At 37.6% G+C, this 24,046-nt stretch overlaps 1 protein-coding gene across 1 annotated transcript; it reads right to left on the reverse strand.

The window, feature by feature from the left end:
• Window positions 1–1,656: 1,656 nt before the first annotated feature.
• Window positions 1,657–23,845, reverse strand: LOC149779292 (uncharacterized). The gene is made up of 3 exons (XM_089939901.1): window positions 23,667–23,845; window positions 14,151–14,362; window positions 1,657–4,055 (listed from the first exon to the last, which is right to left on the reverse strand). The coding sequence occupies exons 2-3, from the start codon at window positions 14,357–14,359 to the stop codon at window positions 3,959–3,961; spliced, it is 306 nt and encodes a 101-aa protein (XP_089796027.1). The 5' UTR covers window positions 14,360–14,362; window positions 23,667–23,845; the 3' UTR covers window positions 1,657–3,958.
• Between the last annotated feature and the right edge of the window lie 201 nt (window positions 23,846–24,046).

Genomic DNA, 24,046 nt, shown 5'->3' on the forward strand with positions numbered 1-24,046 from the left:
CTGATCTTAGTGGGAAAAAATTGCACTGACTCTCAGGGACCTAGTTTTGATTGATATATGTGGATGCAAGTGGACACTCAGAGACCTAGTTTTGATTGATATATGTGGATGCAAGTGGACACTCAGGGATCTAGTTTTGATTGATACATGTGGATGCAAGTGGACACTCAGAGACCTAGTTTTGATTGATTTATGTGGATGCAAGTGGACACTCAGAGACCTAGTTTTGATTGATATAGGTGGATGCAAGTGGACACTCAGGGATCTAGTTTTGATTGATACATGTGGATGCAAGTGGACGCTCAGGAACCTAGTTTTGATTGATATATGTGGTTGCAAGTGGACACTCAGATACCTTGTTTTGATTGATATATGTGGATGCAAGTGGACACTCAGGGACCTAGTTTTGATTGATATATGTGGATGCAAGTGGACACTCAGGGACCTTGTTTTGATTGATATACTTGGATGCAAGTGGACACTCAGGGACCTAATTTTGACTGATACATGTGGATGCAAGTGGACACTCAGAGACCTAGTTTTGATTGATATATGTGGATGCAAGTGGACACTCAGGGACCTTGTTTTGATTGAAATATGTGGATGCAAGTGGACACTCAGGGAACTTGTTTTGACTGATATATATGGATGCAAGTGGACACTGAGGGGCCTTGTTTTGATTGAAATATGTGGATACAAGTGAACACTCAGGGACCTAGTTTTTATTGATACATGTGAATGCAAGTGAACACTCAGGAACCTAGTTTTCACTGAAACATGTGGATGCAAGTGGACACTCAGAGACCTAGTTTTGACTGATATATGTGGATAAAAGTGGACACTCAAGGACCTAGTTTTGATTGATATATGTGGATGCAAGTGGACACTCAGGAACCTAGTTTTCTTTAAACTATGTGGATACAAGTGGACACTCAGAGACCTAGCTTTCATTGAAATATGTGGATGCAAGTCGACACTCAGAGACCTAGTTTTGACTGATATATGTGGATACAAGTGGACACTCAGGGACCTAATTTTGATTGATATTGTGGATGCAAGTTGACACTTAGGGACCTAGTTTTTATTGATATGTGTGGATGCAAGTGGACACTCAGGGACCTAGTTTTGATTGAACTATGTGGATGCAAGTGGACACTCAGGGACCTAGTTTTGATTGAAATATGTATATGCAAGTGGACAAGCAGGCATCTAGTTTTGATTGATATATGTGGATGCAAGTGGACACTCAGGGACCTTGTTTTGATTGAAATATGTGGATGCAAGTGGACACTCAGAGACCTTGTTTTGTCATTTATTTTGAGTAGTAATTTTGAGTAGCAGATACATTTCACTATGGTCCAATAAGGTCAATTTACGTGTTGCTAACTGTAATGAAATTGCAGTAGTAACAGTGGTAGTAGTAGCAGTAAAATTGTTTGCAGATATTTCGACTCCTTTGTTACTTTTTAGAGAGAATTTTTTTTCACCTAGAATACAAAACAACAAGGAATGCATAGTTTTCACGCACATACACAAAAACACGCACATACCCACACAAACACGCACATACACAAAAACACGCACTCAGACTAAAAGTGATTCGGATAGATCAATGCATGAATACATTCAAGGCGGATAATAAAAATAAAATAAATATTGATTGGTAACAATTTATTAAAAATATAAATACAAATGTGACATAACGCATTTACAACACAGATTATATATATATATATATATATATATATATATATATATATATATATATATATATATATATATATATATATATCAGTAAAGCAGACAGTGAAAATGATAAATAAATTAAAACAGCAAATATTGTTTCCTTCGTGCTTTTGAAAGGGGGGGGGGCAATCGGTTGTATTTATTTATTTTTCATTCTTTTATTTATTTTTCTTTCTTTTCTAAGTAAGAAATTCCAAAGAATCATATGTATCGACTGCCTGTCACGCCTAATATAGATACGTTGTCGACTTCGTATCACGTATAGCTTATCCGAGGATCAGAGGGGAATATCCAACTTATCACCATATGGCACTCTTTAAAATGATATTAAACGAAGATTTTCAAATGAACTTATCCTAATGTTACAGCAAGAATAGTGTGTGAGAGGTCAGTGTTTAATTTTCAAATGACCTTGACGTTTCCCAAGTTTCTAATGGAGGACAGGTGCGCATGCCAGTGTAACGAGTCTACACTAAAAGGTATGGTAGCTATCTCTCCCAGGGTTTGGGACATATGGTCGTATAGAAATACAAACTTTAATGCCACTGCAGCTCTCGTCAGAATGAGTGATTCGTATGTCTCGCCAATGCTACATCAGGCGAGGGAAAAAAAATCAGACACATGAAATATTGTAGAGACGTATACGATTATGTTTGTAAAACAATATAAATGCAGTCGTTTAGACAGATTTGTCTGGAAATTGACACAGTGTGAAATATAAGTCTAAAAGTGATATAAATAAATCAAAATCATCTTCATGTAAGTATCTGGAACGTAAATGGCATATGTAAAACAGAAGCTTCCATAAGATAAAAAAAAACACTGATTATAAAGAAAGCTGTAACATAATGACAATACAATTTCATAACTTTCCAAAAAGACCAAGCTTCATGTTCTTAAGTGGGTCTACGAAAGAATGTTGGTTGATTTGCCCAATTTTTCTTTGTCTCTGCTGTAAAACAGCCCAACAAACGCGACAAAGTGGCAAACTGAAAGGTGCCAACGGGATTAAATGGCACACTGAGAGAGAAACAAAGTTTTTTTTTGTGTAGCTTTGTCTATCTGGATTGCTATTTTATAACTTTGTGGTGCCATTCTGTCAAGGCCAGAAAGTAAAAATTAACCAACATACCAAAGACATGCCATATATTCACGTGACAAGTTTGGCATTCCCATTATTTCAATATGTTAAAAAAACATTGGTGTGAATGGTTTACAACTTTTAGTAAATACTTTATATCATTGCTTTTAATGATTACTTTATAACAAGAGTGTTCCTGAAAAATATGCACTGTCATTTGATTTCATATATATTAGAACAGAACAGGAACTAATAAGTGGAGTAATAAAACTATAATAAATAATAAGTAAATAAATAAATAAAACACTAATTGCTAAAATTACACATATTTAGTCTAAGTATAAGACATTCTTAACATAAGTACTTATGCACAAACCAGATATTAAAAACTAATCATTCTATTTAAATTAATATGAATGTGAACGACATGCAGACGTCTGTATCGATCTCCTTTTTTGCAAGTTGATTCATGACAAACTTTTATCATTTTATCATTAACGTAAGCCTAACATTTCTCGCATATAAGAATAATATATTGGATGTTTCAGTTTCAAAAACCACTGCTCCGTTTGTGACCGAAGAGATCCCACAGGACTCCACAGATTATAATGTTGAGCAACATTAACAAGAAATCTTAATACAAAGATCCAAAGTTGAAACGGAAAACAGAAACAAGTGAGAGAAAAGGGCAAAATACTGAAAAAGATAACCGTAAAAGGAAAATAAAAGGATAAAGTGAACAGAAGCTGGTAAATTAGAAAAAAGTCGAAAACTTTAAGAATTTCTGCTAATACTTACACATGATTAAAATAGTCGAGCTTGAACAACCCGTTTCCAGATATAAAACATCTGACTGTCTAATCAATTGTCAATCAGAAAAACAAAAAAGAAATTAAAGAAAAATAAAAACTGAGAAAATATTTCTTGAAAGCCGTGGAAAACTGATGTCATATACAATACAACCATGTGTAGTCTCCAAGCGAGATGCAAAATGAAAGACTTAAGTCGTCTATAATAGTTCTTACAGAAAAAGATTGATATGTAATGATTAACTTCATTTTGGTTTTATTTCACAGAAAATTCCGAAGATAATTTGTGGTTCCCGTCAGAAGCATGCTCGTTTTACGCGATTTAGTCAGACAGCAAGCAGCAAAAACACAAACAGGCAAGCGCTGCTAGAAGGCAGCACGTGGCGTCATCTGATTTGGAACGATTCTGTTCAACCATCCTGCAAAAAATGACAATGACAGTAATAATTGTTGAACAAAAGAACCAAAGACAACTCAGAATTAGGAACCTGGTATCATGACCACTAATAGGCAAGAATAGTCACTGCCATCAATGAATGCGAATCTCTTCTTCTGGTGTCGGGAACATTAATTTGAAGAGAGTGTACTAACAATTTGAAAAAGATACTGATGGCATTACAATGTCAAACTCATTACTAGTATGTACTGAGTACAAATTAATAGCCAGTTTTTGTGAAACTAAGTTTTTGTACCTAGTAGTTTCATGACTGCCAAATCAATTTTCACTCTAGTCAGTACTCGTGAATAAACAGTCTGGTATAAACACCAGATAAACTTTGCCCAATAATTATACCTTCTTGCAAATATTTCTTTACGATTTTATATTAATTCTGATAGAAAAGCAACAGTACATTTGTTCATGAAGACAGCCAGCATAGTTTTTTTTTTTTTTTTTTTTTTTTTTTAAGTGCTGATCTAATAACAACTTTGACATTTCGCAGAAGAAAGTAGACCACAAAAAATGCCAAAATAGCCACAATAACTGAATAAAGTAATAAAATACCCGTTCGCTTTGCTACAATATCGAATACCTTTTTAATCATCGGAAATTCATACTAGTTCATTTTCAATTGACTTTTTGACAGAAATCCTACTGTTTTAGTTTAGTATGCGTCATTAGTAGTTGTATGTGGCGACTGGGGGCAATATGGGCTAATATAGAAAAAATGGCGGAAAATTATGGGGCATAGGGGGAATTTAACAAGGAGATGGTAACTGGGGGCATAAGAGGAATTTAACACGGGAATGGCACTTGGAGACAATTGGAAATCCTATGTTAACTGTGTCGATAGGTTTAACATGATATCAACACTTGGGGGTGAGGCGGTAACAGTGTTACAAGTGGTTAACTTCAGTTGGGGCTACATGGTAACATTGTTACCAACATTAAAATGGATGTGACTAAAACTTATGCTAAAATTACGAAATTGTCCCAGAATTGAACTGAGACTAAACATATCCCTGAACATTAATTTATATTGGCTTAGACTAAAGTAGTTCTAAAATAATGAAAATGTCCCGAACAGAAGCAGAGACTGAGAAAACCTGGAATATTAATATTCAAATCACCGAGGCAAAAAGTAGCGCTAAATTTCCGAAATCGTACCGGACTTTAATAGTGACTGAAAACTATCTGGTTTTTAAAAATTCTTTTATAAATGACCAAAACTAAATGTAGTACGAATTCCCCAACAAGGCTTTTAAAAAATATCCTTAAATTTAAAAAAAAAATTGGCGGTCACGAAAAGACGTATTAATATTATGAAAATGTCCCAGACCTTGCTCCAGCAATTGTTCTGCGTTCACTATAGTATCTATTACTGCAACTTTCAATCGTGTTGAGGTCACTTCTCGCCATTCTTTTCTGATAGACGACGAATGGTAAGACTAATGCTCTTCTTAATTTGACTAAGCATGCACGTGAAGGAAAACATCATCTCTGACAAAAACACATGTCACATACAACACATCCAAAAAGAGATATTAGCGCCGACCGAAAATAAAATCTCTTTTCAACTTTTTACACACAAACACATAATTGCAAACAAACACACATAATAATAATAATAATAATAATAATAATAATAATAATAATAATAATGATAATAATAACAATAATAATAATGAGGACTTTGCATAGCGCCTAATCTTTAGAAGCTCTAAGCGCTTTACAACATTAGACAACATCTATAAGATACAAAATCATATATAATGATATGATTACAAAAACAAACACCATGAAATTAGAAAACATAAAAAGCATGCTGAAAATATTTAAGGTAGGACACATTAGGTCTTTAAGTTAGTTCTTGCAGTCGAAATAAATGAGTTTTGAGAGCAGTCTTGAATGGGATCACTGTGTCTTTGTGTCTAAGTTCAGTGGGCAATTCATTCCCTGGTATGCAAAAGAACGCTGTCCATATGACTTTGTTTTCATAGTGGGAATAATGAGTATACGATTGTCAGAAGAGGAACGTAAGTACTTGCTGGTGTGTACACATGGGTGAGCTCGGATAGGTATGTTGGACTAGAGTCCGTCAGTGAAACGTAGCACAGAGAACAAATTTTGTGTTTGATTCTGGATCGAATGAATAGCCAGTGTAGGGCACAGAACAGCGGTGAGGTGTGCTCTGATCGTGGTATTTTAGGTATGATCCGAGTAGCTGTGTTTTTAACTTTTTGAAGTTTCTGGAGCAGATATTGAGATGAACCAGACAGAATTGAGTTACAATAGTCCAGTCTTGAAAGTACTAACGAACACACAAGTGATTTAGTGGCATCAGCTGAGAGATATTTGCGAATGGAGCTGATGCGTCTCAGCTCAATATATGCAGCCTTGCATATGTTCATGACATGTTGGTGCAATGTGAGAGTACTGTCCCAGAGTGACACCTAGGTTTCGTACTGAGTGTATGAATATAATGCTGGTGTTGCTGATATTTATTGTTTGAGGTAAAGGATGTGAATGAGAAAGTCTTTGTGTTGTGATCAGAATGGCCTCAGTTTTATCATCATTCATCTGCAGCTTGTTACATGTCATCTATAATTTCAGATCAGAAATGCACCTCTCTACACCTTGGATGGTAGCATCAACTTCAGTTGAGTGGATAGATTTGTATATGTGGATGTCATCAGCGTACAATTGGTGATGATCAATGACACTTGAGAGCGGCTGAGTGTATAGAATGAAGAGAACAGGTCCAAGAACAGACCCCTGTGGAACACCACAACATAGATTAACTAGGCTGGAGTGTATTCCATTTGCAGACACAATTTGTGTTCTGTTGACCAAGTAGGACTTGAACCACAATAACGCTGTATCATGAATGCCAAATACATGCCGGAGACGGTGAAGTAATATATTATGGTCTATTGTGTCAAATGCAGCAGACAAATCAAGGAGGGTGAATACGTAATCTTTCTGCTATCCAAAGCAGAGAGAATGTCATTAACTATTTTTTGAAGAGTAGTTTCAGTACTGTGACAAGGGCGATATGCAGATTGCACATTGCTAAAAAGAATGTTTGAATTCAGATGAGATACAAACTGGGATGGAACAATCTTTTCTGAGATTTTTGATATGAATGGGAGATTAGAAACTGGGCGGTAGTTCTTTAAATCTTTATGGTCTAGTGTTGGTTTCTTCAGCAGAGGCTTTACAATGGCAGTTTTGAAAAATAAAGGGAATTTCCCTGATGAGAGAGTTGTATTAATAACATGAGTTAGTGAAGGCAATACTGGATCTAAGCACTCAAGCATCAGTGATGTTGGAATTGGATTAAGTTCACGTGACTTTGGTGTACTCTTCATCAGGATTGTACGTACGAAATCGATAGAGATATGTTCAAATGCTGTTAATGGTTGCCGCTCAAATTCTGTATCCCAACTGTATTCCATACACATAAATTGCAGAAGTGAAATTTTAAAAAAATATAAAGACAAACACACTAATACTATTCATACACCAAACATACCACCCATCCACACACCCCACACACTATCACACAAACAAGGTTAGTATGTCTTTAAAGGCGCACCACTAAACCCACACAAACACATTTGGTAAGGGAATGGGAGTTTATGGTGGGAAAAAGAAAAAGACACACAGACACACACACACTCTCACAAACATACTATTCATCACGTCAGTAAAATAATATCCATCACACCACCTATACCATCCAATATCTCATACCCCCAACTCAAAACGCCTTGTGTAATCTTAAAGTGTAAGACCAGGAGACACACACACACACACACACACACACACACACACACCGTCTTGTGTTAGCTTAGAGTGTAAGCGATGAAGATGAAATCCAACAGAAATGCTCTCACACAAATTATTTACCATCCAACACACCATTAAACAGTCTATCCAAAATGCATTGTGTTAGCTTAGAATGTTAGAGAACGAGAAGAAATCTCACAAACATAATATCCAAAACATCACCTATACCATCCCTTACCAATATACACACTATCCAAACCACCTTGTGTTAGCTTAGAGTGTAAGCAAAGAAGATGAAATGCAACAAACATATTCTCATGAACCTTATTTACCATCCAATACCCCTTATACACAGTATCCAAAACACCTTGTGTTAGCTTAGAGTTTAAGATCAGGAGATGAAATCTCACAAAAATAATGTTTATCACATCACCTATACCATCCAAAACCCCATACACACACTATCCCAAACACCTTGTGCTGGCTTAAAGGATAAGCGAAAAAGTTCAAACCACAATAAAGGTACTCTCCCACATCTTATATACCATCCATCAACCATACACACAATATCCGAAACTCCTTGTGTCACCACATATATCAACCAACATTTGATATACACTATCCAGAATGCCAAAAGTTACCAGAAAGGATGATGACTTCGAAACAGCATGAATCGAGTGAGGGTCCCACTGCGGACTCCAAGTTCAAAGAATACAAATGTCCTGTCTTATTGCCTGACTACTGTGATAATCTAGAAGAGAACATTCGTAGTTTGCCTCTGGAGCTGAGAGAAGGCATTCACAAAGAGTTTGTCAAGATACAGGTGAAACACAAGGAACAATTGCACCCATTACGACATAAATGTTTTCACCACTGATATCTGAATATGCTCATTGCTTCAAACAGACATTGAAGAACATTTACTTATCTCCTATAATGTTTTGGATGCCAAGACTTTAAACTACACTGTGGCAGTGGCACACACAATTCCATGGAATGAAATGCAAGTAAAGGTGAAAAACTCAGAGGAATATAAAATAGAAAAAACTTCCAGGAGATATGGCCTCAAGACGAAACTTCCTTGCGATGTGTGATGTGCGGTGAAAGAGAGACTGAAATAAAATTTATTCGAGATCCTTTGCCGCTGGATTGCATTTGGCAAGTGTGTCAATATTTCGTCAAAAAGAAAGACATTCCTGTGAAATGAGTAGTTTAGAAGAAAACATTCGTAGTTTGCCTCTGGAGCTGAGAGAACGGATTTACAAAGAGTTTGTCGAGATACAAGTGAAACGAAAACGCAAAGTCATTCATCCGTTTCTTGTTTAAAACTATTTTCTAGATTAGAGAAGATTGACTCTTAGAGGATACTATTTTTCTCACAAATAAAAGCGAGGGTATAAAAGCTCACATTCCGCGGCAGGAAGTCAGAGCTTGAAAAATGACCAAAATCTTTCACAATAACTGTTTCCTTTGAATTTTGGACGCCATGTGGTGTGTGTTAGTGATATTGTTTTGGGAATTTCATTTGCCCGCAGATTCCTTGAGGACCATTTATGAACAGTTCCTACGAAACTGTTCAGGAGAATAGTCCTTGGAGATTCAACATAGATGATTTTTGTAAAGTCACCCGTTTCAGTCTCAAGATTTGTATAAACTTTGTGGTTACTTATGCTGAGTCATCACTGTGAAAATGTTGGTTGCAGGTGTTAGATACTATGGTAATGAACATTGTATTTGACCTTGGCATTTGTTAAATAGCCCAAAGAAGAATCAGAAGATTTATAGCAAGATAAGATATTTTTGGAAGTATGGTGGAACATTTGATTACATTGGAACAGAATATTGGTTTCATAGATGACTAGGAAATAAAGAATTTCTGCGTTTCATCACGAGACCCGTGAGACAATTTTGTGTACATTGGTCAGAATTAGATTTGGAAAGTCACTATGAACGTGGTAGGAACATGAACAGTCGCTGATTTAGAGTTTTGGACAGTGGTTGATGTACAGAGATTAAGCTGCTGTTATTCTGTATTGGATTGTGATTTATAAAAGGGCAGTGAATTGGTTAGAGCCCCTGGTGTAGTTCTAAAACTATAAAGCGTGAAGTGAAAAGTGCACACACACACACTATATATATCTAGAGATCGATCGATCGATCGATCGATCGATCGATCGAGAGAGAGAGATGGGTGAATGGTTGGTCGCATGGATGAATGGCAAAACAGCAACGGAAAAACTTATATCAACTAAGTCCACCCACCCGAGTATCTATCCAAATGTCCATCAATTCATACCTACATTGTTGTTGGTTTTACTTTGTTGGTTTGGATTTCCAAGGATTAGGAAGGGGTATATGTTCATGTCTGTTACACGCGTGCTGGTGGCTGACGAGCCCTATACGTGACAGGCACGTCCTTCCACAGAGGCTGCAGGGGAATGTCTGGGTTGTTGTGGGTGCTGCCGATGGTTCCCGGTTTTGTCTTCGCCATCGTTTTTCCTCCAAGATGGCCCGTCTGATTTGTTCAAAAGTGGCAGCGGCCTGGTGAACTGAACATCGCCAGCTTTCACGGTCAGCAGCTTGTGATGCCCATTGGCAGTGATCGATGCCACAGGTGGTGAGTGTCTTTTTCAAGGTGTCTTTATATCTCTTTCGAGGTGCCCCTCTATCACAGTGGCCAGTTGACAGCTCCCCATACAGTGCAATCTTTGGCAGGCGATGATCCTCCATCCTGGACACGTGCCCTGCCCAGCGAAGCTGTATCTTCAAGAGCGTGGTCTCAAAGCTGGTGATCCCTGCTTGTTTGAGGACTTCAGTGTTGGTGACGAAGTCACTCCAGTGGATGTTGAGGATGGTGCGGAGGCAGCGCTGATGGAAGCGTTCACGAAGGCGGAAGTGGCGGCTGTAGGTGACCCATATAGAAGGGTGGGCAGTACGACAGCTCTGCAGACGCTGATCTTTGTATCTCTCTTGAGACTGGCGTTGTGCCAGACTCGTTTATAGAGTCTGCCGAAGGCGCTGTTTGCCTTGGCCAGTCTGTTGTCTATTTCTTTGTCAATCTTGACATCAGAGGATATCACACAGCCCAGGTAGGTGAACTGGTGGACTACGTTCAGCTCTGTCTGATCAATGAAGATGCTTGGTGGTCGATTCTCTTCCTTGGGAGTAGGCTGGTGATGTACCTCAGTTTTATTTAGGTTGACGTCAAGACCAATAAACTGACAAGCTTCTGCAAAGCAGGATGTTATGCGCTGTAAGGCAGCTTCCGTGTGGGCGGTGTCGTCTGCAAAGAGAAGTTCTCTAATCAGTTTTTCTAAGGTCTTGGTGTGGGCATGAAGTCGCCTTAAGTTAAATAGCTTGCCATCAGTCCGAAATTGGATATAGATGCCATCTTCGTCATCAAGGTCTTCTGTTGCTAGTTGAAGCATCATGCTGAAGAAGATTGAGAACGGTGTGGGGGCTAAAACGCAGCCCTGTTTCACGCCATTTGTAATGGGGAAGGTCTGTGACAGGTCGTTATTGTTTCTGACCTGACCAAGCTGGTCTTCATGTAGTTGGATGATCATGGTAAGGAATTTAGGAGGACAGCCGAGCTTTTCAAGGATTTTCCACTGTCCAGTTCTTCTCACCGTATCAAATGCATATCAGGTCCACAAATGTGATGTACAGTTCTTTGTTTTGTTCGGCATTTTTCCTGGATCTATCTCAGGACGAACACCATGTCAGTTGTGCCGTATTGGCTCTGAAGCCACATTGACTCTCTGGAGCATGTTCTTCCGCAATGGTGGGCACCAGTCTGTTTAGCAACACTCTAGCTAGGATTTTGCCTGCAATGGAGAGCAGAGTTATCCCACGGTAGTTTGAGCAGCCAGACATTTCCCCCTTATTTTTATACAAGGTGATGATGACTACATCTCAAAGGTCTTGTGGAAGTTTCCCTCGCTCCCAGCAGCAAACGAAGAACTCGTGGAGTTCTGTGTTTAATGCTCTCTTCCATATCTATGGTGGGATACCATCTTTTCCTGCAGCCTTTCCTGTCTACAGTTGTTCTATTGTTTTACAGTCTCTTGCAGCGTGGGTACCTCATCAAGTTCCATCTTAGGTGGCTGTTGTGGGATGCGATCAATAGCTGCCTCCTGGACTGTACGGCTAGTGCTGAAGAGATTGTGGAAGTGCTCTGACCAGCGGTTCAGGATAGATTCCCTCTCAGTGAGTAGCTCTTGGGAATCTGCACTCCGTAGGAGGCTCTGTATTTGGAAGGAAGGACCATACACTTATTTCAGCGCTTCATAGAACCCCTTGTAGTCATCAGTGTCAGCGTACATCTGGGTTCTTTCTGCAAGCTTTGTCCACCACTCATTTTGTATGTCTCGGAGACTGCACTGGAGGAAGCTGCAGATATGGCAGAAGGCTGCTTTCTTCTGTGAACAGGATGGTTGTGCGAGATGGGCTTGTTGGGCTGATCTCTTTTTGCAAGCAGTTCTTGGATTTCTTGGTTGTTTTCGTCAAACCAGTCTTTGTTTTTCTTAGTGGTCAATCCAAGGATTTCTTCTGAGGTTTGCAAAATGGCAGCCTTGATGTGATTCCACGTCTCTTCCGGAGGTAGATCTGGCGAACAATTAGGTTCTTCGAGCCTATACTGCATGCTCTCTTGAAAATCTGCCTTGACGTCTTCAGACAACCGGTTTTTGATCTGGAGCTTTCTTTTCGGGGTACCCCCATGCTGTTTGGGCCTGGCCTTGAAGAGGGAAGTCGAGCTTGCATCGGATAAGACGATGGTCTGTGTGGCACTCTGCAATAGGGCATCACTCTGGTATGAAGGACATCTTTTAAGTCCCTCTGGCATACTATGACATAATCTATTAGGTGCCCGTGTTTTGTACTAGGATGCATCCAGGTGGTTTTCAGGTTGTCTTTCTGCTGAATACGGTGTTTGTGATGGTGAGCTGTAATTCTGTGCAAAATTCAAGAAGCAGGCGCCCATTGTCATTGCAGCCACCCACGCCATGTTTCCCAAGGGCGGCTTTCGAAGCTTCTAAGTCTCGGCCCACTCTGGCATTGAAATCTCAGAAGATGATCATTTTATCGCTCTCTGGGACGCTCTTGATAAGTCTGCGCAGGTCAGCGTAGAATTTATCCTTTTTCAAAGGATCTGCTTGGAATATTGGAGCATATACACTGAAGAGTGTGGCGTGCTGTTGGTTCCCTAACGGGAGACGCATGGATATGATGCGGTCGTTGTGACCAGTGGGAAAGTTTGTTAACTTGGTGGTGATTGTGTCCTTGAAACCGACTCCTGAAAGTCGTTTTTCAGTTTTTGGTTTTCCTGTCCAGTACAGAGTGTATCCAGCGCTGAGTTCTCTCAAACTTCCGTCCTCTGAAAGGCTTACTTCGCTAAGTGCAGCAATGTCAACAGCAAGGCGAGAGAGTTCGTGTGCGATTAAGGCAGAGCGTTGTTCTGCTCTGTTGCTGTCGGTTGAGTCTAGCATTGTTCTGATGTTCCAACAAGCCAGTTTTAGTCTTTTGCCACGATGTGAATCAGGTGGGGCATGCCTTGTTTTTGTCAGCTAAGTTTCGACCGCGTTGGACGATGCCTGTTATCTGCGGCAGGCCAACTGGGCGGGGGGTAAGGCGACGATCTTTGTTTAGGCCACCTTTTCTAGGCCCCTATCCATGCGGAGCAAGCAGTGCTGTCCCTAGAGAAGGCTGCTTGGTCACTCAGGCTGCTGCCGGGTAATGGTGTCGTCTCCGGATCAACACCAGACGGGCAAAGGCCTGAGCCGCCTGCATGCAGGATTGGGACTGCGCCTTCCAGTGACATCTTTCACCAGTAACATTATTCACCTGCACATGCATATATGCCTAGCTACCTACCTACCTATATACATACATTCCTACCTACCTACCTACCTACCTACCTACCTACATACATACATACATACATACATACAGACATACATACATACATACAAGTCTGATTTTCATAAACAAACTCTTTCAGGCATTTAAAATCGGATGGGAAAAGATGATCGTCGTTCGAAACATTTTTCTTTTTACATACATACATCCCACCAATCTAACAATGCTATCACATTGCAAAACGTAGCATACCATATCGTTCTTTAACACGTCATTTCATAAGGTATACAAACAGGGTGTATGAAAATGCATTCATAGGGCATACAGACAAGGTGCATGGAAATGTATTCGTGGGGTATACTGGCAGAGTGTGCAAACATGTATGTGTGTTTGTGTGCTTTCATGTATGTTTGCATGTACTTACTGCGGTTGCTGAACTACAACTACTTGTTGGCGATGGTCATTGTCAGCCGGGTACCCATACCCTGGTGCTGGATACCCGTACCCAGGTTGTACCTGTTGGGGGTGTGTAGGTGGGTAAGCCGCAGGCTGGTGTTGTCCAGGGTGGTAGCCTTGTGGAGGGGGAGCGCTAGGATAGGGTGTATATGGCGGTGGTGGCCCAGATGGATTCATTTTCTATGAAAGAACATGATATATGAACATATTGTGGACTATGAGTCGTTACACAGCAGTTTGAATTTATATACGAACTCTTTCAGGCCTTTGAAAGGGGTTGGGATAAGATGGTCGTCGTTTGAAACATTTTTCATTTTACTCTATAAAAAAGATGCCTGGAATAGCAAATGGATTTTGAGAGTAATATCTTACATATCTCTTAATATATATATTCCTTGTGCACTCCAGCAGTCATTTGTTTATATATATATATATATATATATATATATATATATATATATATATATATATATATATATATATATATATATATATATATATATATAATTTGCATTGTTTGTAAAGTGGGTAATATTGTTTTGATACAAAATCTTCTATTTTATTTCATCTCCCAATGATATATGTTACAGCCCCCAAATACACTGTGGCCATTAATTTCACCAAGCAGAACACAAGGTGCTGGTAAATATTCAATTAGATGGTCAAGATCAGACTGATTAATTGATTGGAGTGCATGATAGAAGATCAGTCTGATTAACTGATTGGAGTGCATGGTAGAAGATCAGACTGACAAATTGATTGGAGTGCATGGCAGAAGATCAGACTCACGAATTGATTGGAGTGCAAGGTAGAAGATCAGACTGATTAATTGATTGATTGGAGTGCATGGCAGAAGATCAGACTGATTAATTGATTGGAGTGCAAGGTAGAAGATCAGACTCATGAATTGATTGGAGTGCATGGCAGAAGATCAGACTGATTAATTGATTGAAGTGCAAGGTAGAAGATCAGACTCATGAATTGATTGGAGTGCATGGCAGAAGATCAGACTCACGAATTGATTGGAGTGCATGGTAGAAAATCAGACTGATTAATTGATTGGAGTGCATGGTAGAAAATCAGACTGATTAATTGATTGGAGTGCATGGCAGAAGATCAGACTGATTAATTGATTGGAGTGCAAGGTAGAAGATCAGACTGATTAATGGATTGGAGTGCATGGCATAAGATAAGACTAATGAATTGATTGGAGTGCAAGGTAGAAGATCAGACTGATTAATTGATTGGAGCGCATGGCAGAAGATCAGACTGATTAATGGATTGGACTGCATGGCAGAAGATCAGACTGATTAATTGATTGGAGTGCATGGCAGAAGATCAGACTGATAACTAGATTGGAGTGCACGGCAGAAGATCAGACTCATGAATTGATTGGAGTGCAAGGTAGAAGATCAGACTGATAACTTGATTGGAGTACATGGCAGAAGATCATACTGATAAATTGATTGGAGTGCATGGTAGAAGATCAGACTGATTAATTGATTGGAGTGCAAGGTAGAAGATCAGACTGATGAATTGATTGGAGTGCAAGGTAGAAGATCAGAATGATGAATTGATTGAAGTGCAAGGAAGAAGAAGATCAGACTGGTTAATTGAATGGAGTGCATGGTATAAGATATAGTGAGAAAAAGTTGAGTTTTGCAAACGGACACACAAACGTCTGTAGCCTGCAATATAGTCTTTATAAGAAAACGGCTGAGATGAATTGTGTCCCTTATAATCATGGACAATTCTCCATCCAGATCAGTATTTCCTGAAATATTTGTTGAATCTGATGATGAAATATTTAGGAATAATTCTATAGTGCACTTTTCAAAACGTCTCCTGAAGGCAGTTATATACTGGGTAATATTCTTTATGTAAAAGACTTATTTCATCAACACTCACAAATTCCGTTACATCATGGTGTGAAACATTGTTGTTTCTCTGGAGTATGAGCTTTAAAGATTCTATACTTTGTAGACTTCTATCATTGTTTAAGAGTTTGATGGTATCATCAGATCCTTTTAGAGGTCTATTAGATTCTGAAATCACTCTTTGTTCGGATTTTGACCATTGAGTTTAAGGTTATAATCAGGCACACTTGGATTTTCAGTTCTTTTTGTGGTCCTTTCCTAACTGGTGTTTTTCTTGTAGCATTGATTTTTTAGTTTTGTTACACTGATTACTTGCACTTTTTGCTCCGTTCTAGGTTTCAGTGACTGTTCGCACGGGTTTCAGAGGCGTCAAGACTGCAAACCTTTGTTCTTGCCTTGTTACTAGGTGATGCCTGTATGTGTTATAATGTGTGGACTAATTTTCCTTACTCTACGACAGCTTAAGATCTTCCGCGAGTGTTAAGTGGAGTTGCAGCTTCCACAAACTTTCTGGACCCTGGAAGGTTCAGCCTTTCTAAATTTGTACCTGTTGTAGTTCATTCTCCTGCTTGTACGTGTGTCAGTCTTTGAAAAAAAAGATGTTCTGCCAAATTCAAACATGTGATAAATTTTCCTTGCAGGACAACCGCATCTGGGGCAAACTGACTTTCACTTTCAGCCTTCTCTGTGGTGATTATAGATATGACCGTTAAAGCAAAACAATCGATTAGAGATGAACGAATCATTCGGATTATTCTATACTTTGGACATGTGATAGAACTTTTAGAACTATTTTGGATTTAAATCACAATACTGGAAGTTCCTTTTAAAGTTTCACTTTCTATTCATGGGAAATATATTATTTGTTAAATTTTGCTGAACTTGTTGGTTTTCGTTCTATTCTGTTACATAGTTTTAAGACGTTTCTGCATGATCTAACTTTGAGAGGTTATAATCACGCACAAATCAATGATGCACTATAAAATGGCTATACCCTGATAGGATTACTAAATTCTACGCTACTCTAAAAGAAAAGGTACTCGAAGCAAATATTCCCTTTCCATCAACTGTAGCACCGTAATTTAATGGTCATACATGTTTTATATCCCAGCGACTAGCCTGTCTATACAACCGTCCGCTTAAATTTTGTGTTTAGGTCAGTTTTCAGGTTTAGGTAAGTTTTCGGTCACTATGGTGGGGCACCCATGGTCCATGAACAGGTTTCAAGCTTTTATAGACATAGTTCATATATCTTCTCTCTCTCTCTCTCTCTCTCTCTCTCTCTCTCTCTCTCTCAAAAGTATGCTAGCGCCGAAATAGTTTAATTGATCTTTAATTTGAGAGAGAGAAAGAGAGAGAGAGAGAGAGAGAGATTTGAGCAATTTTTTCTGCAAAGTTCAACCAGACATCTATCCAAACATACACGCAGACAGGACACACGACCATCCACATTCACTATGAATGAATGGTACGTGCTTGAAGATATGATAAAATATTGAAAGGCCTGATAAATACAGACTTTTCTTCTTTATTGATGAAAAGACGTTCGACAATCGAACAAGGAATATATATTTGATCTCAATTTTTATTGTTGAGGTTGGGTGTCATCATAAATTAAATTTGCTTGTATTCATACCTATCCGCGTGTGACTGGTGTAAAATCGACAATGTGTGTTTTCAAGATCCTTATTTATAACACCGGGAGGAAAATCGATATCGTAAAAGTTAACCCAGTTCGGTATTGGCAAAGGCCCAGGATATATGTATGCATTAATATTAGTATCTCCTATAGCCAGTATTAAAGTGGCGGGTCACCATACTCCTTGTCTTAGCCGCCATGTTGTCCTTTTCAAGTATCATACCCTTTTTGGTAACACTAATTCCCCTGCGTCATGCTACAGCTATTTGAGTCCTGATAATTAGAAACTTTTCATAATACATATAACCGAACCAAAGTATCGCCAAAGCTGGTAATTAATACATGACACTCAAGAAAATGTCATGCAGTTGGTTACTATAAACTAAGGCAGAAATTCGAATGGCATAATTTGTACGGCCGTTTTGTTAGTAGTATTCCATTAGTCCGATAAAGCAACCCTACAAATATGTGTTGATACTGATGGAGGATGTTGTGGGTATCATGTCACATGTTCATTAAAATATGCAATTTTTCTGAATGCTAATCATTTCGGAACTAACACGCGTACACTTTATACACATACCGGTAATTGGTAACAGCCATATCATGCAAGTAATTCAAAATGGCCACAGAACAGATGGTTATGCTATTTCATGTGGATTTACAAGCCACCAAACATGATTTGCTCAGAAAATGTAACCTATATGTCACCAAAAGAACCCTTCAGCTGACGGAAGCTGCACAGCCACGAGAAATATCGGTAAGTGTATACAATATACATCGATATGTGCAGCCAAATTTGAATGGAGATAATTGCAGCTTTTAATGAATATGTGATATCAGCCCCTCACCCGAAAATCAATATCATCACGAGTGAAGGGCTGATTTATCGGCCTAGTATTCTATTCTAAAAAGGGCAAAAACCCATGGATACATCAAACGCTACAGGCTGGTTGAAAGGTATATTTATTAAAATAGTTTTAACGCTGATTCTGCTCTTAAAAAAAAAAAACAGGATCAAAGTTCATCCAAGGAATATAAGAGATGTGATAAAGAAGAAGGCGAAGGGAGAGGGAGGGAAAGCATAGTAAACTTAGCAAACATCTTATATGTCACCATATTCTCGGTAGTTATTAATAGTCAGTGGCGTAGTCACCGCATAGAAGAAGAAGAAGAAAAAAAAAACGTAACTGCAAGGGAAGGATGTACAGACCCAGTAAGGGCTCACCAAATTCTATCAAACAACTATTTTCTTTGGAGGGGGGCCCCAGAATGAAGTTTTATAGTGGTGGAGAGTGTGCAGAATTTCTTGCGACGCCACTATATTGATACTATTTATAACTGAAATTTGTACTTTGTAATTTAGATTTGCGGCAAGATCATTACTAAAACATGCATCATTTTACTAAGGAAACAGAATGTTTAGAACATTTCACGTCAACTCTACCATTTACTGATTTAATAATAATAATAATAATAATAATAATAACAATAATAATAATAGAGACAACAAAATCAAATAACTTTGGTGCCCTTTTGTTCGCGAGATTCACGCTTGTAGTGCACCTTCGGAAGATAACTAGCATACCGATTTTACTTTATCTTTTGATTCTAACTTGAGCTTTTATGCAAAACACTGGGAGCCACAGTAGCTTCGATGGTAAAGCGTCAGAATCGTAACCCAACGGATTCAAAGCCCACTCAGGCCAGCCCAGGATGGCTGCCTCTGTGTCAGTGGGAAAGGTACTTGCTCCCGTTTACTCGCAATGTCTTCCATATGACGTTGTTTTTAGTATATTGTTATTGTCCTTTTAGTAAGCAAAATGTGATTGGACATGAGTTAAGTAACTCATCTAAGCCCTTTCCCAGAACACAAAAAATGGTCTAAAGATGTCGTTCAATTTGCACACAAAAAACTGCGCATATCTGAAAACTACGTCAAAATTACTTATATTAAAAGACACACAATTTCAGAACAAACGAAACATAAATGTTTATAGCCAAATAAATCAACGAGAGAGAGAGAGAGAGAGAGAGAGAGAGAGAGAGAGAGAAGCAAGTTATCAACGAAGTCAGGACAGTTAGATGGAAAAAGACTTATCACAAATCGGAAGGCTGGAATGGACTGGTGTGATGACTGAGAGTTACGTTGACGACAGTTATATACATCATATTTTCTTTCTGGATGAAGGTTGCTTAAATTGTTAGGTATTTGATTATAATGAATACATTATGCTTAATTTTTATTTTTACTTCGTTGTACAAGACTTCCCCAACTAGCTTTCGCCTAAAGAAACTCTCTATAAGAAGAGATGTGAAGACCTGTAATGATACATGCATCATCCATTGAATTTGTCCGGACATTTGAAATCTTTCTTGGATCTATTACCTCAGATTTCCAAAACTGACCGTATACATTGTGTATGAAGTTTCACGAAAGTTATTTTGTAAGATTTGTAGCCAGGTGCAATAGAGATTTAGATGCATTCTGAATATCAATAGACCATTTGACATCAGAACAAAATATCAATATACGTGTCTGACTTTTAACGGGAAGAAAATTCATATTATCAAAATAGAACTTTATAAAGGAAACAAATTTGTTTGCCTGTTTATAATTAATACAATGTAAGTTTTTCAAAGATGTAAAGTAACAAGCCAGTCGTTTGCCTATGGGTGAAGTTTCTCAACATTAGATTTTATAATCATTTGCTTTTAAAAATAAGGATCTGTCGAAGAGGACCAAGAGAAGCATCATCCAAAGATAAAGTGCCATTATAAACCAAGAATCCAATCAACCTAGAAAAATTTATAACTGATATCGATTGAATTGGAGGTAAAAACTACTTAACAAATGAAAAGCAATTTTATATTAGTCCCGAACAAGTGCAATAAACGAAAAGTGTAAATCTCATTTGCAAGATTTAAGATAATGGATTTCACTTAAGTAAATATGTCAGTTGATAATTAGTGATGTTTGCACGAATAAGGTTTCTTCTAAACTGGCGGTAGTTACCAGATTAATAATTAGTCACTTTGCTCCAAGTGGCGTTAGATTCGATTCTAAACATTTCATTGTATGTTCTCCTACATCAGTTTTGTGTCCGTCACGGTTCTCTCCCGGATCTTTATTTCTCCCCATATCCGTCTTATTAATTAGCTCTCATTCCGGAATGGATCCTTAGTAGAAGCCAATATGGCGTACTGAAATGCGAGTTTCCCAACAACACCGAAGATACGCTTGCAGACAAAATAAGGCTATATTTATCTATATTAGATTTTGCAAAAGTACAGATATATATATATATATATATATATATATATATATATATATATATATATATATATATATATATATATATATATATATATATATATATATCACAATCTTAAAATGTCAAAATGTTCGCCTTGATAAAGACTTACTTTACAACTCTAACTACAATGGCCATTTTTTCAGTTTTTTTTTTTATTTCGCTTTTCTAATTCGTAGAACTTGTACTCTATACTACAACGTCAAAACGTTCCTTGCTTTTTAGCTCCGATAATATTGTTTTTAACGTTTTGTTGATCAGCTGATTGTGCTTCGTCTAAGTATACATATCCACTCCTGTACTCCGATTAAGTAAGAGCGGGAATCATAAAACAAAAAATGGCCGTCGCTCTGTGTAATTTTTGTTACAGAAAGCACTGACCGCCAACGACAGGTGATCACTTAACATAAGTTAAACAAGGTAAGAATGAGAAAAAGAACTTACAGTTCTACGAATCAAATCCAAAAATAATCCAAGAATAATAGAAGAATTAAAAAAAAGAAGTCCTAGTAATAAAATGTCCTGATCAAAATGAGTTCGATCCCGATGAAATCCAAAATGGAAGACGATGACGTATGATGTGGTCAGTGTCGTACTGATGTGTCAAAAGTTTTTTTTCTTCTGAATTACAGAAAATAATATTCCAATGTTTGATCTCTTTGTAAATTTCGATAACTGTCCTTGTCTAAGAATTAGTTTAGAGCACAAACATTTCCAGGAAAACATAATCTCTTGGAATCCAAAATAATTTGAAGAAAACAAAATAATTAGCCCCAAAAACTGGTCACAACATAAAACACTTTGACTTCAAGTGTTAAGACAAGTATAACTATTATTTCAAAATACATCAATATTAAGTCTTAGTAAAACGCAAAACGTTTCCCGGATGAGGGTCACATATGTTTCTAGAACAACATAAAAGCTTTCTACATGCCTAGCATAAAATACTCCCAGTTTGGGATGGATTTCACTTCATGAATCTACTCTAAGAAAGAATAAAAAAAAAGAAGAAGAAAGTTGTTTACTTCAACTCACTGAATTCTGAATCAAGGCCAGGAACTAAGTCAGCATTAGATACAACGTTTCTATTGAATTACCAAAAAACAGTCATGTCAAACTCAACTGAATTTCCGGAAAATGGATTTCTAGAAAATGTCTAATCCAGTAAATAAATTACATTACAAATAGCATGTAAGTTACTTTTTTTTTTTTTTAGAACTAACAAACACAATATTAAAGTAAATCATATATATATATATATATATATATATATATATATATATATATATATATATATATATATATATATATATATATATATATTCTCTTCGAATACGAAGGCAATATTAAGCGTATTTTAAGAAAAGTTGTGCTCCCTGTCATTTTCTGGCAAGACTGGGACTCAAAATATTAGCCTCTGTTTTATGTTCCATAATTTGAACACTAAAAATCATTCTTTTATTCTGACAAGCAAGTAACTTAAGCAATCGAATGAACCTGTTAATGATTCTAACAACATTATTGAGCGCACAAACGAAAGCACATAACTCATAAAGTTATGACAACGCAACATTGGATAAGTTTAAGACTTTGTCAGGACAAATCACTTTTCCAAAGTCAGTTTTCCTGAACACGTTATGGGAAAACAATTTACAGCTTTGTCTTTTTGAATATATTAGAAAAGAAATGAAATCATAGCAATAGCAAAGAAAATCCGTACTACCATTATCTTCATTTGAATGTTCCACATAGAGCTTTTTGCTAAATGGCCATTGTGTCAAAGGTTAAATTATTCGTGGAGCTGCTTATTAAAAGAAATACTTTAAATCTAATCATTTGTGTATTAAATTACTTAAATTATCAGGTATCTTCTCGTTTTAAACCGTGATCAAGTCAACAAGATTAAACGGTTACGAATTTTAATTCAGTCTTCCGTCAGATGGAATCTATTCCTTTCCTTTGAACCTGATCACACCATAGACTATTAAAGTACTCTCTCTCTCTTTCCGTGCCTCGCTGTTTGGTTATTTTGCCTGTCTTTCAGTATGTCCGTCTCCCTATTTCTGTCTATAATAAGGAAATAAATCAAGCAGAAAGTTGAGAGTCAGGGTGACCGATTGGAATTATGTACCGGACGCGTGATCAAAAGGGTGCGGGTTTTTAAAATCCCGCCATTGGATCAGTGAACCGTGGTATGTCCTTGGTCAAATTACATTCACTCCATTTTCCTCTGTACTAAATGATGTGATGAGTCTCTTTGCCGCAATACACCAAACCATACCATACTGGAAAATCGTTATATAAAGTAAATCTAGAATGAACTGTGCCGTCTTTGTGACAAAGCATGTATAACATTTATATGCAAATTCTCTTGCAACATTTCTTACACCTAGACATGTAATTCAAGACAAAGACTCCCATTTTCAACTGTCCACAATAATATTTAAAGTCCTAGCTGTGTGTGTGTGTGTGTGTGTGTGAGAGAGAGAGAGAGAGAGAGAGAGAGAGAGAGATAGAGACAATGTAGGTTTTTCAAGGACAAAATAACATAGTAACAATATACTTCCTTCCTTTTCGTATATAGTTAGTGGCTTGACATGCATTAAGTCGTCATAATGGCAGTAGTTTAAATATAAAAAATTATTCACGTTTACCTTGGGTGTGATGTTTATCCCACTAGCGAATATTCCGCTAAGAGTCTTGACGGAAAATAAACTCTAATATTCACACAGGATCGTTTACTAATCTTGGTACTTAATTCTATATCGTTTGAATATGGTTTATATAAACTAGGTTGCTTATCGACCCGTTTGCTTACGACTACCGCAGATAATATCTACACGTACACTGTGACGTAGACCTCTAAAGTTATAAAATTGTATGTAGTCATTTGGGCATGGCATTATTAGATTGCACGCGACTATTCTACGGGCAAGTATAATATGGGGATATTTGTTAAGTTTGCAGATTTGCGGCAGTATTGACACTTAAAACTGCGGATTGTTTCGTCCTTTGTAAAACATCTTTTTACTTG

The sequence above is a fragment of the Sinohyriopsis cumingii genome, chromosome 17, assembly GCF_028554795.1.
Source record: "Sinohyriopsis cumingii isolate HCF-2022 chromosome 17, ASM2855479v2, whole genome shotgun sequence".
NCBI classification, from domain to species: domain Eukaryota; kingdom Metazoa; phylum Mollusca; class Bivalvia; order Unionida; family Unionidae; genus Sinohyriopsis; species Sinohyriopsis cumingii.